The following is a 17,840-nucleotide window of genomic DNA, read 5'->3' as shown; positions in this document are numbered from 1 at the left end:
GTGTTAAATGAACTAAATGTGTTGTTATAGATCAAGAAAGACGAGGAATCGATCGTGATCGGGGAAAAGAAAAGCTTTCGGACTAAATTATAACATTTCTAAAGTTTTCACCGAGGTAAGTTTGCACATGAATAATTTATCAATTTTTTATGTTATTTTATGTTGTTATCATATGAATTGGTGACTGTCCATAGAATGATTAAATGATGGAAACTTGCAAATTTAATTAGATTATGAATAAGTGTTAACGGTGAAAAAGGAAAGATCTTCCGGTTGAACCCTCGGAACAGGAACAATACGAATGACCCATTGTGAATACACGTGTGTAGTACTAAGTGGAGGCTACTACGTGTACCATACTGTTAAGTCGCATGCGTAGTACTAAGTGCAGGCTACTACGTGTATCAAATGGTGAGGTCACGTGTGTAGTACGAAGTGTGAAAGCCCTAATTTGACCCTAGTCGGGAAGTGGTTTCGAGACCACAAAATCGAGTCACGAAAATAATTAAATGTTATATTCTATGCCTATTATAAGTGAAAGTGTACGTGTGAAAATTTCATGCTTTGATTTTTGTCATTTAGATGTGAATTTAATTAAAAAGGACTTATGTGAGAAACTTTGAAAATGTGATAGGTTGAAGTGTAGTGGCCAAATATTGCATGGCTTAAAATATGGGGATTTGCATGTCAAATTCCCTATTTTTAAGTAAGTGGCCGGCCATGATGATGGTTGATTAGCCATATATACATTTTATATTAATATTATAATAGTTAATGGCTTAAATTATGAAATAAAAAAATTAACTAAAATAAGAAAAGATGATAAAAAGAAAAACAAAGTGTTTTGTTCATCTTCTTCCTTAGCTTAGCCGAAACTCAAAGAAAGAAAAAAAAATCTTGTTGTTCGGTCATTGTAGATCAAAAAAAAATCCAAGGTAAGTTCATGGTAGTTTGCTTATATCTTGATGTTTATGAGTTCCTTTCTTGGTTCTACCTTAAACCCATGAAGTATATTTTTGATTTTTGGTGTTGTTGGAGGTTTCAGTCATGGGTAGAAAAACTATAGATTTTGAGATTTATAATAGAAGTTAATGAGTGAGAGTTGGATAGATATTATGATGTTAAAATTCATGGGATTATAAGCTTGTAAGTTTGATGGTGAAATTTATGCTTTGTGAGGGTAAATGGTTTAAAAGGAGCATTCGGCCATGATGCAAAATTATGTTGAAGTGATGTTAAATGCTTTGAATATTGAGTATATATTGTTATAAGTTGGATTTAAGGTTTGTTAAATTGTCTTTGCCATTGCCGAATGTGTGTATAGTTAAAGAAAATTTGTTAAAGTGCTTAGTTAATTGATATTAGGTTAATGGTGTGTGTATAAATTATTTAAAATATAAACTTTGTATGAGTATTAAAGGTTGTATATGAATTCAGCCTTGGGAGAAATTTTAGTATAAAATGCTTGAATGTTAAATAGGTTATTGCTTTAATGACCGAATGTGCCAAAGGCTAATGCATGGACTAGTTGATCAATATGTGTTAAGGGAACGTGAATAAATATCTATTTGATGAGCTATATATTCAGCTATATGGTTAAGATATGTATATGAAAATATGATAAGCCATATGAGTTTTGTGTTTGTGTATGTGAACTAGGTATACAATGAATATTCAGCTATGAAGGTTAAAGGTTAAGTCATAGGAATTTTGGTGATATACATATTCGGTCATTAGGGTTATATGTACTTTGGCTATGTGGGTTATGTGTTAAGGTAAGTTACTTATTTGATATGTGTATTCGGTCATAAAGGTGTACATGAGGAAATGTTAGATTAATTGTATTAAATTGCTTAATATGATTAAAAATGTGTATGACCATTTTGTATTTGAGCTAAAAGTAGCTATATAACCTATTAAATTTCTTGTCATATTCGACCATAAGCTAGCATGATGGGACTTTAATAAGTTAAATTTGTTTGAATTAGCTCAAGAGCATAGAGAACCAAGGTTGGGCAGGGGAAAAGAGAAAGTAGTTGAATAGCCGATCCGAGACTGTTCGAAAAATATTCGAGGTAAGTTTTAAGTAGTTAAACATAAATAATATTCGATAATGACATGACATATTATGAGAATTAAGTATTACTTGTAATGTATGTATATGGCCGAATGGCAAATACAATATGGAAGTAAAATGTGATATGCTTTTATGATCAAATGATAAGTGTTAGATGAATATGAGTGAGATGTTATGTGTAAACTATCAAATGATAAGTGTGAATGATGAAATGAAATAAAAGTGAATAAAATGTAGGATGATATATTCGAATGATGCTAGTACCTAATTTGGTGTGATTGTGTTATATGAAACTTGTTGATTTGAATATCGTACGATACTATTCGGGCCTTTGAGCCTAGCAGGCTATGATGCCGGTGAGATACTATTCGGGCCTTTGATCCTAGCAGGCTATAATGCCGGTGAGATACTATTCGAGCCTTTGAGCCTAGCAGGCTATAATGCCGGTGAAATGATATCGGGCTTTGAGCCTAGCAGGCGAAATGCCAGTGGATGAATTCGAGTTTAAAACCTAGCAGGCTAAATGTCGGTGATTTGATAAAAGTCTAAGACTAAGATACCTCGTGTTAGAACGACAAATGAATACATTCAATACGTTAAGTTGGCCAGGTACGTATTATGTACTTATATGTGAGTTTGATTTGAATTGAATCATAAGTGTATATATGATACATATGTGAATAAATGTTATAACTATATCTATGATCATGATACATTCGGTCAAGGTGTGAAAGTATGTGAAAGTATTTGATTTATTTATGTTATATGAATTCAGATTAAGTGAAATAAGAATGCTAAATGTGCATTATGTGCTTGTGTATATTCGGCCAAATGGCAATATACTTAGAAAATGGCCTCTTGAGAAATTGAATGATCGAAGTATAATTGAGTTTATTTGTTTGCATTGCTTAAAACTTACTAAGCTTATAAAAGTTTACTCCGTTTGTTATGTTTCTCTGTTTTATAGATCGTTGACTCCAACCACTTGCTCGGGGATCGTTAGCAACTTGTCACACTATCTATCGTTTTGGTACTATTATGTTTTGGAATTCGTATGGCATGTATAGAATAGACTTAAGTGAATGATATTTTGAGATGTTATTGTATATAAGCCATGTAAATATGGCAACTTTTGAATGTCGGTATAAGTCTGAATTTCGATCTTTGATTGTGTTTGGCTATGCATATAATTGCTAATGAACTTATGTAAATGTGAATGTACAAATGTAGTGTTTTGGATTGGTAACTCTTCATAACCCACTCCGGCGACGGATACGGGTTATAGGGGTGTTACACTAAGTACAGGCTACTACGTGTACCAGATTTTTGGTCGCATGTGTAGTACTAAATGCAGGCTACTCTGCGTATCAGATAGCTTCGGCTATAAGTGTGGAAAGGGGAAATATGTGTAAACAATGGTATATTTGTTATTTTTCCATTGAGTTCAACGGGGAAAATCGATAAAGTGGTAATATGTGAAAGTTATTATAAGGTGGATATGTGCAAATTTATGTTTATGAAAATTTAGGAGCTATGTGCTCGATAATTGAGTGAATTCTGGTATAACAAAAAAGGACTAGGTGAAATTATGCAAGAGTGAATGTTAGAAATAAAATAGTGTTGGACAGCAGCAGTTACATGATTTTAAAAATTTACCAAAAATCGTGGAAGTTGAATAAAAATGTAAATGATATATGAAAATAAATCTTAATGAGTCTATTTTCACATAAAAGAAACAGGGGAAGCAAAATAATTCTATATTGTGTGATATTTGAATTCTTGTGAAACAGGGTCTGAATGAATTTGAGATCCCCTATTATGACTTCATAAATTCACCATAAATTGTACAAAACTTATTAAGAGTCATACTTTACATGCATGGATTCCTTATTAAGTCTATTTTAAGGGAAACAAACAGCATGATCGTTGGAATTCTATACAGGGAGAAATTTGGTGCGTAGTGCACAGGGGTCAGAGTAGTCGAACCCTAAAATAGGAAGACTTTAACTAATAAACTGTACTAATTGACCCGACCAAAAATTCTAGAAAAAAATTAGTAAGTAGACATATGAGTCTAGTTTCAGGAAAAATTTACGGGATTGGATTTAGAGTTTTTTAGCTTGAGATATGATTTTTTTTTAAACCAGGACTCCAGAAAACAGCCTGTCCTGAATATGTGATTATATACTAGTATGATTGTTTTACTTTGATAAATTGAATATCAATTTTGTACTTACTTACTAAGCTATATGCTTACCTTCTTTTCTTTTCCTTGTCTTATAGAATTACTAAGCCAGCTCGAGATTTGGAGATCGTCGGAGACCCATCCACACTATTAATACTTTTTGGTATTTTGTAAACACTATTTTGGAATTATGGCATGTATAGAGGGCTGAATCATTTTGTTATGTGTCATAATTAATTTGTTTTAAACTATTACTTTTCAAAATTTGATAATTTACTTGTACTTATGTATATCTGTTAATGTTATCTATTTTTGTTCAATCTAGAGGAATTAATTACGTAAGATCAGGTAAATGTGTGAATTCATGTTTTCGTGATCTGTAATATTCCGTACCTTGTTCTGGCTTAGAGCATGGGTAAAGGGTGTTACAATGGTAAACTCACTAAGTTCATTTGAACTTACTTGTATGTTATAATGTATTGTAAGTAAAAAGGGAAATTCAAGGATTCAAGGAAGGACTAGGCCATAATCTGCCATGCTCAGGCGAACTTACTACTTAGGAGTAATATGCATACAACGGGGCGACTTAGAGGCTGAGCCTCAAGGTTAAAGTCAAATTTGTATTTATGTAACAAAATATCATTTCCAAGTCTACGTAAATAATTTAATATAATATAGTTACCTTGTAAAAGTTTTGTATCTTAAATTAAAGGTATATAATTTTAATAAATTCTTGAATTGGCGAAGTCAATTAGCTAACTATGCTGAATAATTTTTGTATTACGTGAATATGAATTGTAGAATATATTCATGGATGTGTTAGTTAAATTCAGACATGGAGCATGGCACCTTATAGTTCGAATCCGGCGATCAATTCAAGTATGAGGTGTTACACTCACAAGAAATGCATTCAAATCTTGGCTTTATTAGCATTTTAATAATTGAGGAATTAGGCTCATAAGTGCACATAAGTTAGATATTTTGGAAATTGAATTAAAAGCATTATATCACTATTGCATGACCATTTGAGAATGTTGATTTCGATTAGCTACTCTTGCTCGTTTTGATTCTGAGTCTTAGTGTGTTCTTTTATGTGTCATTGGTTATTTGGGTTATGTCTCTTAGGTTAAATAATGTCATCACTCAGGACGAGTAATGAATTAAGTTTTGAGATGTAATGACTCTAGGATATAGAGTTATTTTATTATTCTTAAGCTTATATTTCAATCAAGTTAAGAATGATATAGAGTATTTTTGTAATTGTTTTTGTTCTGTTTATGTTAAGCAGTTAACTTTTAAAGTTTTTATTTTAATAATATATATTTGCCAAATTAGACACTAAAAGTATGAAATTATTCTTGAAGGTGGCTAATAGAACATTGGAAAGGTGGAGAAAAGAATATGTTGAATTTCAACATCTAAAGCCTCAATGCTTCTATCATAGTATCGAGTCTAGTAGGAATAGATTGAGAAGCTCACACTTAAAGAATACCACATTAGCTTTTGGGCTTAACCCGTCTCTTAATCAAATGTTAATAATGACCAAGAATAAAAAAGAATAGGCTATGCGAAAATGTAAAGGCCCAAAACACTCCCAAGAGGACAAAAAAATAGAATAGGAAAGGGAGTTGACCTAGTCCACAATCTTTTGGGGAGATATAAATATCATACTTTGAGAAAAAAAGAGGAGAGTCGCTTGGTACATAACATAATATTAGTTTTCAGAAGGAAGTAAGTTAGTGAAGAAGAAGATCCAAAGAGGAATAAAGCGATAAAAATGACTGGAGGAGAACCACCTCATTCGACTCATTATCTCTTCACCTTTCTCTTTGACTTTTATTTCTTGTCCTTTGCTATTTTGAACCATGGCTCAGTTTTGCTTGATTTTTGTTAATTTGATGATTAGGGGCTTTAGCCCATAATATGAGATTATTGGTACTTTGTTAAAGATGTCTATTGCAATATGATGTCTATCCATATTCATGTTTAATACTTGCTATTGCTTGATCAACATGAGTGGGTAATTGAGTTAATTGTTTATCTGAAAAGGTTGTGATTAATGGATGTAAAACTTGTTTAATTTCTTTGATTTTAAATGTGTAATGATATAGACATATATTGTTACCGTGCATAATCCTATAGAAATGGTGCTTGCAATTGTATTCTTGACATTAATTTGGCATAAACATATGTTAAATTAGTTTAAGGATTGAACATAGTGGCTTTAAAAGAAGCTTATAAACTATTAATCTCGGATTAATAAATCATCATAATGTCGCAACATTACATCACTACTAGTAGTTCCATATTAGGGGAAATAATTATTCTGATTATTCAATTCATTACTATTAATTTGTGTTTTTCTTTTCAATTGATTTACATCTTTTTTTTTGCATTCAATTAAATTTTGTATTTCCTTTCCAAGTTGCCATTTGTTAACTTCAAAATTTATGATTTAAAATTAATCTCTGTGGAGACGATAATTTTAGTATTTACTACTATATTACTTGCTAGCGATTGTGTGCACTTACACATTATAAGAAAATTTGCAACAGTTTCTATTGTCTTTTCATGTTAATGAATTGAAGCAGAAGCATACACAAATTAGTTGCAACAACGACTCTAATTGAATCCCAACATCTCCAAATGACTACCAAATTGTTAGAAGGCATAAATACAAGTCAATAGCTCCACATTGAATTTAAGAAACAAGTTTGTAAAGTCAATTACACAAAAATGTAATCTTTTCATTGATATTCTCTTTGTTCTTCATACACATACTTGAGCAACCATTTCTTTTATTCTTTTCAAGTGTTGTATTGCTATTAAGTTAGTTTTATCATTGTAATATCTTCATTTAAGATGTGTCTTTAATCCTTATTCTTATTTTTCATCTTTGTAAGGGATTGTTTAAGGTTTTTGGGTAGAAAATCTGAATGAAATGACTTTATCTTGCTTAGTGAAAAGATAGAGTTTTGTAAAGGTTAAACATTGTCCTGTAAAGGTTCAAATATAGTGAACTTGGAATATCCTTAGTTGTGGTAAACTTAGGTAGTGGAGGTAGACAATTGGGGCCAAACCACTATAAATTCTTAAGTCTTCTTTGTTTGTCATATTTCTTTATAGTTTTTAAACACTAATTCACCTTTTTTCTTGGTGATTATCGAGCTTAACAATAACAAACAGTTTTATAATGTAAATCTATCACTTAAAAAATTCTATACTTAATTTTTTTAATTTATCAAACAATACTTTAATTAAAAGATTAAATAATAGTATACACTAATAATATCTTATGATTCCTTAAAAATTCTACCTAAGTAAGGTACTAGAAGAATATAACTTGAGTTTTTATTATGAAAATATATAACGACAAATTAACTCTTAATATTTAAATCTTTTAACAATTTGACCAATTTTTTTTGTTAAAATTGACTATTAACCTTTTAAAAATAGTTAAATTTGATCATTAATATTTTAAATTAATAGAAATACTGGATAAAGCATTAAATTTTTAAATATGGCAGCTCACTCATTATAATTTTTTGAATTTTTTATTTTTTGAAAACTTTTATAATTTTTAAATTAATTTACCGGCGTGACATATAAGACAAAAAATATCATGTTAGCATAAAACTCTTTTTAAAAAATTAATAGTTAAATTTAACTTTATCAATTATTTTTTAAATAAAATTATAGCTTAATAAGGTGGAAGCCTAGTGAACTTTGAGATTTCTTCTAAAAGCTTAGAAGAAAAGTATGATGTTTTTTGGTATAACCATAATTATCTTAATCCTTCGCAATATTATTGATTTTAGGATTCAAATTTGGTGTAAATATTTAATGAAAAAAATTCAATTCCAATTTTTCTAACCATTTGTCGGTATTATTATTATTTTTAAATTATAATAATTATAAAATAATGATATTAAAAATTTTGTTTAACAATTTTTAATTTAAATAATATTACAAAAATATAAATTTTATAATTAATTATTTGAAACATTGTTTTTGCAGTTTTTTAAACTCTTGTAATTAAGAGTAAAAAAGTTAATACAATTATTAAGGCATCAACTTCTTTTTTAATTTAAATTAAATAATTTCCATTTCTATATTAAAAAACTATGTAAAGTTAGATTTCCTTGAAAATTTACCACCCCACGTGGCAGGCATACAAATTCTGGTAATATATTCTATGTGTGAGAAAAGCTTGGGACTAAAGGAAGAGAAAAAAGAATTTTTTAATTATTTTTTGGTTTTCAAATTTAGAATAAAGAAAAAGTTGAGTTTTTGAATTTTTGTTACACACTATAAAAGGCGTGTTTGGAAAATTCCTTATTTCAAACCTTCACGCTTTCTCGTTCAAAGTAAAAGCCAAACCAACAAATCTGCGACCAGCCGCCTGATCGTCAGACCTACAGACCTACCGCCGGCCGAGGAGCTCATCTTGAGTGTCGCTTCTTCTCCTCCTACGTCTTTGGAACTGGAACTTGTTAACCTTTAACAATAAAGACGAAGAGAGAGGTGAATTAGCCTTAAGTTCATATTCTTTTCTCTTTTCCCTTAGATTCTTATGAAAGGAAAAAGGAGTTGTATATGCGAAGGAGTTACCTACCAGAATCATAAAATAATCAAGATATATGGGTTGATAGTCTGAATTTGGATCCTTGTTAAGCTACGTAGATCATCTCCATGGATTAGAGTTAGGGTTTTCTCTTCTTACCCGAAAACTAAATTGAAGTTCTTTTCAAAATATGTTATAAATTGGAGTTGGATATGCTGCTGATTATGACATTATAATATTTACTTAGCTGTTATTGGGTTTCATTCCTTCTGCCCTAATTAATTCTGAAATCATACTTTCTTCTTGTATCTCTTTCATGTTCCTCTATTCAATTATGTTTTTATTTTTGCGGCATTAATTGTTCTGTTCTGATATAGTGTTAGTTTTATGTCCTATTCTTCTGTTTTTAATGTCTTGTTGGCAATCGACAGGGATTAATTTTATGATATTGATTAGTTTTCAAGATATGATTTCTAGTTTGCGTGGTTTGATGTGTATTTACAAGTTGCTGAGTACAACTTCTTTCGGTTCAGATGCCAAACTTGTCTAAGGAAATAGAAAAACATGACACTAACTCTGGGCATCATCCGAGAGAAGATAGTGAATACGTTAGGCTGGTTATTTCTAATGAACCTACTGCAGCTGGAGTGGACATCTTACAACCTCAACCACCCACAAGGAGTGAAACTTTTAGCTGGTGGATCAAAGCCTTCATCTTCTGCATTTTTGCAGTTATATTGATTCTTGTTTTTTTGAAATGGGGAGTTCCGTTTCTTTTCGAGAAGGTACTTACTGATTACCCATAGCTTTCTTCACTTTCTGTCTCTCTATGTTCTCTATCTCTTAGAGTTTTGCTTATTACACAACTTTTGTTCGTTGTTTTTGTGTTTGTAATTCATGTCTTTGAGTTGTTTGACTAATTCCAGCAAAATGAAAATATGTGCTTGGTTGTTAGTTTTGTCTAGGTGTCTTATCGAATGAATTTACCGTTTGCTTACACATCTGATCACCTGGTAACATTCTTTGTCATAGACATGTTAAAATTTGCATTGAAGAAGCTACATTGTGATTGAGTGCACACAAGTTAAATCTTGTTGCTTAACTGTAGTACTATAATTATTTTAGCTAAACTGAACTGGACACAAGTTAAATTTTGTTGCTTAATTGTGGTACTATAATTATCCGAAAGGCCAGATTTTAACCAAAAAAATGAGCTCTAAAGGCCAGCGGAGTTTTGTCTACATTTTCCAATTTACTTCTCCACTTTCACTCTCAATATATCATTCAAAGAGGTACATAAGTCATCAATGTATTTTGAAAGTGAAAATCCTTTATTGAAATTCAATTTCTATGGAAAATTTAAAATTGTCTAGAATTTTAGAAATCGGAAAACAAGGTTTCTCAAATAATGTCTTTTATCTTTTTCCTTAATTATATCTAGAGCTAAAATATAGTTGAAAAATTCTAAAACAATATCCGAAACTAATTGGGCTTTAAAATTTTTAATATTTGGAACTACACTACAAACATTGCAATGAAATCTGTTTGGAAGAGTCAACGTCTGGTGATCTGTTGGAAACTAAAGACCAGCATCTGTGACATTTCAAACAATAATTAATATTAGATGGACTATGAACTAAGCTAAGAAAGGGATTTTTATTGATACTTCTCAGAGGAAATGATGGTTTTCATTTACTTGTTTAATTTGTATGGGAGTTTTGGATGTATACAACTCTCTTTATATGATTATATTTTTCATGATTTGGATGCTGTTTAAGATTGCATCCTTAAGTGTACTCATCCTGTGATAACTGAAACTTTAGCATTTGATGAATTTTCAATTTAACTGTAGATTCTTTTCCCAATCATGCAATGGGAAGCAACGGCCTTTGGTCGCCCAGTTCTTGCAGTTGTGCTTGTTACTTCTCTTGCCTTGTTTCCTGTCCTCTTGATACCTTCGGGTCCCTCTATGTGGTTGGCTGGGATGATTTTTGGCTATGGTCTGGGGTTCCTCATAATTATGGTCGGAACAACCATCGGAATGGTCCTACCATATTTGATTGGACTGCTTTTCCGTGAGCGTATCCATGTAAGACTTCTACTTGATTTCAGCTAATTTTAAATAGTTATTTTGGAAACTTGATCTTCATTGCTGCTGTCTATGATCTTTTCTTCTCTTGGATGGACAGCAATGGTTAAAGAAATGGCCTCAGACAGCTGCAATGGTTCGACTTGCAGGAGAAGGAAGCTGGTTCCATCAATTTAAAGTGGTAGCTCTCTTTAGAGTTTCACCATTTCCTTACACAATTTTCAACTATGCAGTTGTGGTAACCAACATGAAGTTTTGGCCCTATTTATGTGGATCAATTGCTGGAATGATTCCAGAAGCTTTTATTTATATCTACAGGTATGCAATGTGATCAACTCATGTTAAATTTATAGTACTCTGGTTCTAGGTTTAAGCTCTTTAGGAGCCCTTGAAATTTATTTCTTAATTTGTTGAAATGAGCCTGCTGTCCTTGACTCCTCGTACCTCCAAATGAGTTCTAATAAAGAATTTGGGCTTGCAATTGTCAATCAAGTGAACATAAAACTTGTTCCTTTTAGGGTGCTAAGTTAAGCAGGTGGTGTGCTTTATTGTAATTTGCTGATGTGCTTAAAATTATGACATTATTACTAACTACGATTGCACATTGCAACTTTGAAAACACACCCTCAAATACTGATTATTCTAGTTTTGCCATCACCCTATACCACCTTAATACCACAACTTTTAGGCGTCAATTAATTTAATCCTTATTAGGAGATCAGATTATAATTTATTAGGAGAAGTCTTAGGAGATTTTATTTATGGGTGAAAGTATCTGGTAGGTCCCTTTATTATACAGATCGAATCAAATTAGTCCCTCTACTATTATATGGATCAATTTAGTCCCCTATATCATTAAAAAGAATAAAATAAGGTCGAATTTTAACAGAGTTAACATTTATTGTTTGACAAAATTAATATTTTTAAAGCTTTTATGGTTCTACAAATGAACCATTTGTTAGGAGTTAAATTGCAAATGAAAAAAAAAAAAAATTCATATACTTCTTTATACAGTTAATGGTAACTTCATTAAAATTTGACCTTGTTTGATTCTTTTTAATAATATAGAGACTAAATTGATCTATTTAATAATAGAGGGACTAATTTGATCCGGTCTCTATAACAGAGGGACCGACATATGTTTTCATCTTTTATTTATGAGCATTTTATATCATAGGAGTCTTTCCTTAGTTGGAGTATTTGCTTTAAATTACTTTAGTAAGTGTTTTATTTGAACTATGTAATGTCTATTTAAGAGCCAAATTTTGGAGAAATGAGCTTATGCCAAATTAATTCAATTTTAAGAGGTTTAAGACTATCTAACTAGTCTAAGGTAAGGACTTCCTTTGAAGAGTTCCACACATTCACCAAAGGGTATTCGCGTGGAAGAAATAGAAACAAGGGGCCACAAAGCCAAATGATTTTCGTACAAATCGTTCACTGACTCAATTCGTAACTTGGAACTGTAACAACTTGGCACCAGAGCTAGACATAATGGGTGACTCCAACATCAGAGAGGAATTGGACTCAAATTTGAGTTACGATGGCTAAAAGCATCGATAACTTGGGCAATATGCTATTGCAACAATTGTTGTTGCAAATACAAGAATTGATGGCTTCCAACCAAAATCGTGAAAGCTAAAAGGGTTTGACGGTGGAGACAACAATGTCAACCAAATTCGTAGTTGACAGAATAGGCAAGAGAACAGGATAGAGTCAACAAGTGAGTCAGGAGTACTACTATGATTTGCAAAGTTAGATATTCCAACCTTTGATGGTACAGAAGATCCCTTGATTTGGCTACATAGGGGTGAGAAATTTTTCTCAAACCAAAAAAAAACTAAGGTGGATAAAGTGGGATTGACAGCATTTCACATGACAGGAGAAGTGCAGTTGTGGTTTTGCCAAATGGAAAAGGAGAAAGCCAATCCCACATGGGTTTCCTTCAAGAAGTATGATACGATCAGAATTTTAGGGCACCGTTACACAGTAACCTTTTAGGTGATCTAGTTAACTTGAAACAGACTGAAACAGTTGAGGAATATCAATGTCAAATCTCAAGGGTGGTTGGCACGTGCTAATACAGTGCAAGTGGACCAACAGGTTGACTTGTTTACCTAGGGATTAACAGACTTAGTTAGGCTTGAAATGGAGATGTGATGTTCCCCAAACCTTGTTCAGGCAATTAATTTGGTACGGGCCTTTGGAAAGAAGCAACAACTAACAAGAACGACTAACATGAAGAGAACCATGGCAATAGACGAGCTTGAGTACTAAAGATACCAATATGGCAGTGACACGTCCTTCTTCTTGTTAAAAACAACTCTGGGCATGATGGGATGTCGATAGTAAGTTCAAGTGTAAGTGGTGCAACACTTTTATTTTTTATTTTTTAAAAATTTGACTTGTGCATAGATGTAAGAACAAAGAGACAAGGGTTTTTGCTATAATTGTGACAAACCATATTCGTGCAGAAACTAATGTAAAAAAATATTTTGGTTGGAGATATGGAGATAAAAGATTCTAACGATGTTGTGCAGAATCAAGGGGAGTGTAGAGAAACTGAAATATCCTTGCATTTAATAACGGGATGAGCTATTAAATCTTGAGCTTGCGGACAAGCTCTTTTTCTAGAAGTAGAGTAATGTTAGACGTCAATTCATTAATTATTATTAGGAGTTCAGTTTATTATTATCTTATTAGGAGTATATCATTAGGAGTCTTTCCTTAGTTGGAGTATTTGCTTTAAATTACTTTATTAAGCGTCTTATTTGAACTATGTAATCTCTATTTAAGGGGCTAATTAGGGGGAAATAAAGTTTACGGTAAATTACTTTAATTTTAAGAGGTTTAAGAATATCTGTAACGTGTCTAAGATAAGCCATAAGGTATTCACCTAGAAGAAATTGAAACAAGGGGGGAAGCCCTGCTAAGCCAAATGATTTTCCTACGAATTGTTAGGTGATTCGATCTGTAACTCGTGACTGTAACAACAACAGCCATTAAGTCATCAAGCAAAATGCCAGACCACTGCTTCCCCACCTGCTTCCCACCTTTCTGCAATTTCCTACTGTAAGAAAGCTATCAAAAGCTAAATCCCTTGCCCATTATTGCTGTTTTGAAGTCAAAAGAATAAAATTCACCATACCTTGCCGACACTTTGATGCTACCAGCTCCAGAAATTGTTAATGCGAGTTCAACTGGAAGCCCTATATCCCATAACTATCAGCAGTGGAAATTAGAAGTTGAGAAATGGAAAGAGAGAAGAAAAGAGATGGGGTCCGGTTAATTTTGAGGCTAAATCAAAATGAACACAAATAAAAACTTGAGGAAATTGGGAAAGATGAGACAAGAAAAGGAGGGAGGGAGTTGTTCAGACCAAACCAAATGTAGTGAGTGAGAGAGAAGGAAACAAGAAAGGATTACCTTTGCTAGCATTTGGGAGTTGGTTTTGAAGGCAAATGATCGGGAGGTTGAGGAAGAGTTGCTTTATGTTCCGTAGGAGGGAGAGAAAAAATAAGAAGAAAGAGAAAATAAGTCGCCCAATCAATGCAATTCTTAGGCAAATGCGTAATGCTGCCATGTCATCTAACCCTAGCAGCATGTAATGAAGTCAATAATGACTGTGTCATTGACCAGTTTTGTAGGTCCAGTAGTTAGAGAAGAAAACAGTCTAAAAGGGAACTTAATGAAGTTCAAGCGTTTACCAAATTCAAACTAATTCTACTAATCAGTTCCTATAAAGCTCTGGAGTTTATGTCACAGACTTGAAATATAAATTATTTCACATTTAGTTTGATGTTATATGCTGCTGGTGGGTATCATCTCTGTAGACTAACTGTTTGCATCTTTGTGCAGCGGTCGGTTAATAAGGACATTAGCCAACGTCAAATATGGCAACTATCACTTGACCCCTGTGGAAATTATATACAACATTGTTTCCTTCGTCATAGCAATTGTTACCACAATTGCATTTACAGTATATGCAAAGAGAGCTCTAAACGATCTTGGTAACCGAGAGACTGAGGTGGACGATGAGTCTGCGTCATACCAGGGTGGCCTAGAGATGGAGAAGCTTCCAGACGAAAGACGTAAGCATGCGGGGGTCATGTCTTTTTCATCATAGCTTGGATTATTAGGGATTAGATTATTGATTTAATGAGTTAGGGATGTATATTGGATGGGATTTAGGCTTCCCACAGAAATATATGATCATTTTTCTGTTTTCCTTTCCAGAGACGCGACTTTTGTCCATCCTTGTATGTAAAAAAATTAAACAGGGAAAATATACCATACAAAATGTCACATGTTTGCAAAACACTTTTGCACCGTCTGTTTTGTTATTTTATTCCGCCCCCCCCCCGGCTTTAGCATAGTTAAATGGTGATCTCCACGTCATAAAAACCTTGATGCCCAATCGTTAAATTTAGAGTTGGCTTTGGGCAAGGTTTTTGATAATTTGGGTTGGTTTGATACGAATTAAATAATTATATTTAAATTAAACTATATAAATATACAAATATGAATATGAAAGTAATTTTTATTTTTTAATAATGAAATGAATAACGAGGCTTAGCAAAAAAAAAAAAATGCTTAGTCAGGAATGATAAAAAGGATTTGGGTTGCAATCTGATTCATGGAGAGATTTATGTGATATTAGGATAAAATTTTTTAGAGCTTGGCGGTTTTATTTATTTATTTTTTGTTGGAGTATGAGTGGTTCATAGATTTTAGTTGTTAATTTCGTGAATGTGAATTAGATGTACGATTTATGAATAATTTTTTTTTCTTATAAATAAAAGATCATAAAAATATTCTGATTATAGGATTTATCACTCACCTTGTGAGTGAATGTAAATTAAAAATAGTTATATTTTTAATAGAAGGTAAACATTAAAATTGGGTTTTAAGCTAATAATATTTTTAGTAGTAGTTACTTCTTAAAAAGAATTATTGATGTAGGATTTCGTAATGGGGTGGATGATGGTTCATATGAGAATGTTAAGAGCCATTTGAGGTTGTTTCGGTGAGCTTGGAGAGGGATACAAGGTTTTGAACTCAAAAGAGAATGTTTTAAAAAAAAATTAAAAAAGTTTTGATATGTAAAATGGTGTCTTGGAGTTATTTGGTTGGTGGAGAAGGCTTAGAAAGCCAATGAACTTGATATAGGTATTTTAGACAAGTGTCGAAGGGAAGGTAGTAGTTGAGTAATGGTGGGTCTTGTCACATATATACTTGTGTTATGGACTATGGATCGAAGCCTGTGACTAACAAACCAAGAATGTTTTATAGAGGTCAATTGATTAAATGAGATTCATTCGACTCATTTGAATTGGCTCGGTTTGTGGAACATGTGGAGAAATTCATCTACTTGAAGCCTTCGTGGCCTGATGAAACACTTAAGGAAAATTAGGACTATCTTGGTAAATATGAAAAGTAATATTAAAAGATTTGTAATTTGATAAGATCTAATTTTGTAGTCGTAAAGGATTGTACCAATCCATTAAGAATCTCAAATTGTAGTGTAACAGCCCGGTTTTAGCTAAATCGGAACAGTGGTTTCAGAACCCCAAATTCGATGTTACAAAATTATTTTAATATTATTTTTGGTATTTACAAAATGTTATTTGATATGTGTGAAAATTTTGTGAGCTAATTTTATCAATTGGTTGGTTAATTTGATAAAAATGATTAAATCGCGTAAAATGCAAAAGTTACATTCTACTTGTTAAAGGTGTTTAATTGCTATGATTTAATAAATCAAAGGTCCTTATAATGTTATTAGTCCATAATTAGTGTAAGTGGACAATTATGACCATCTGTTATATGTATTTATATGTTTATAACAAAGGTTATTATGGTAAATTAGTAATTAAGTTATAATTTAATAAAACAAAGCCAAAATTCATTTCATTCATCTTTTTAGGAACCGAAAATAGAAAAGAAAGAAAGGTTTTGAAGCTTTCTAAGGTTCGGCACACTCCTAGCTTGATTAAGGTACGGTTTTAGCTATGTTTTTGATGATTTCTATGTTTTTTTGTAATCATTGCAGCTCAATCTAGTTAGCCCATACCTTTAATTTTGAAACTGTTAAAGATTTTGAGAGTTGCCATTGTTGAATCTATGTGTTCTTTGATGTTTAATGTTGAAATATGAAAGCTTGATAATAGTTTTACATGTTTTGTTAAGAGATTTTTGATAAAAATGCATAATAGAGATTAAATTGTGAAATGTGCAAATTGTGTGGTTGAAATGTGAAATAAATGAAATTTTTGGGCTGCTAGGGACATATATAATTCGGCCAAGCATGGGTTTTGTTGAATTGTGTGAATTTTGTGTATTTGTGAAATAGGGACTAAATTGATTAAATGCGAAAGTTTAGGGGTTAATGTATAAAAATACCCAAATGTGTATTTTTGGATTAATTGAATGAGTAGATGAATAAATAAGTTAATTTTGAATTCATATAGATCAAGAAAGAAAGAATTTAGATCGGGGGAAAAGTAAGGTTATCGAGTAGTCGACCCGATCCGTCAATTTCGAATACGAGGTAAGTTTGTATGTGATGATTATATTATAAATGTATGTTAAAATGCTTTAATATTGCATAAATTGTTAAAACAGGATTATGGATAATGTATGAATTGTGAAAATGACTCTACGAATACATTCGATGATAGAAACGAAAAGTGTGAAAGCCCGGTTGAACCTTAAAAATAGTTTTGGCTACTATTGACATGCTAATAAGTGATACGTTGAGCTGACTTCGGGCCATGATATTAACACTTCGGGTGCGTATTTTACCGATTTGGCTTCGGGCCATACATATCGGATGATTTGGCTTCGGGCCATGATAATAGTTCTTCGGATAAGTTACCTTGATTTGGCTACGGGCCATGGTATAGGTACTTATCGTACAAGAATC

The 17,840-nt window shown here is 32.1% G+C and overlaps 1 protein-coding gene across 1 annotated transcript; it reads left to right on the top strand.

The window, feature by feature from the left end:
* The first annotated feature begins 8,567 nt into the window (after nucleotides 1–8,567).
* LOC107951060 (uncharacterized) lies at nucleotides 8,568–15,233 on the top strand. Its single transcript, XM_016885961.2, has 5 exons — nucleotides 8,568–8,786; nucleotides 9,360–9,611; nucleotides 10,679–10,915; nucleotides 11,016–11,233; nucleotides 14,774–15,233. Exons 2-5 carry the CDS (start codon nucleotides 9,360–9,362, stop codon nucleotides 15,039–15,041), a joined length of 975 nt encoding a protein of 324 aa, XP_016741450.1. The 5' UTR covers nucleotides 8,568–8,786; the 3' UTR covers nucleotides 15,042–15,233.
* The last annotated feature ends 2,607 nt before the right edge of the window (nucleotides 15,234–17,840 follow it).

The sequence above is a fragment of the Gossypium hirsutum genome, chromosome A02 (genome assembly GCF_007990345.1).
Source record: "Gossypium hirsutum isolate 1008001.06 chromosome A02, Gossypium_hirsutum_v2.1, whole genome shotgun sequence".
NCBI lineage: Eukaryota > Viridiplantae > Streptophyta > Magnoliopsida > Malvales > Malvaceae > Gossypium > Gossypium hirsutum.
The sequence above is the reverse complement of the archived record's forward strand: the minus strand, read 5'-3'. Positions and strand labels throughout refer to the sequence as shown.

Coding starts and splice junctions, on each gene's coding strand:
- LOC107951060 (XM_016885961.2), top strand. CDS start 9,360: ATGCCAAACTTGTCTAAGGAAATAGAAAAACATGACACTAACTCTGGG. Junction 10,916..11,015: donor TTTTCCGTGAGCGTATCCAT/GTAAGACTTCTA, acceptor TTGGATGGACAG/CAATGGTTAAAGAAATGGCC. Junction 11,234..14,773: donor GCTTTTATTTATATCTACAG/GTATGCAATGTG, acceptor ATCTTTGTGCAG/CGGTCGGTTAATAAGGACAT.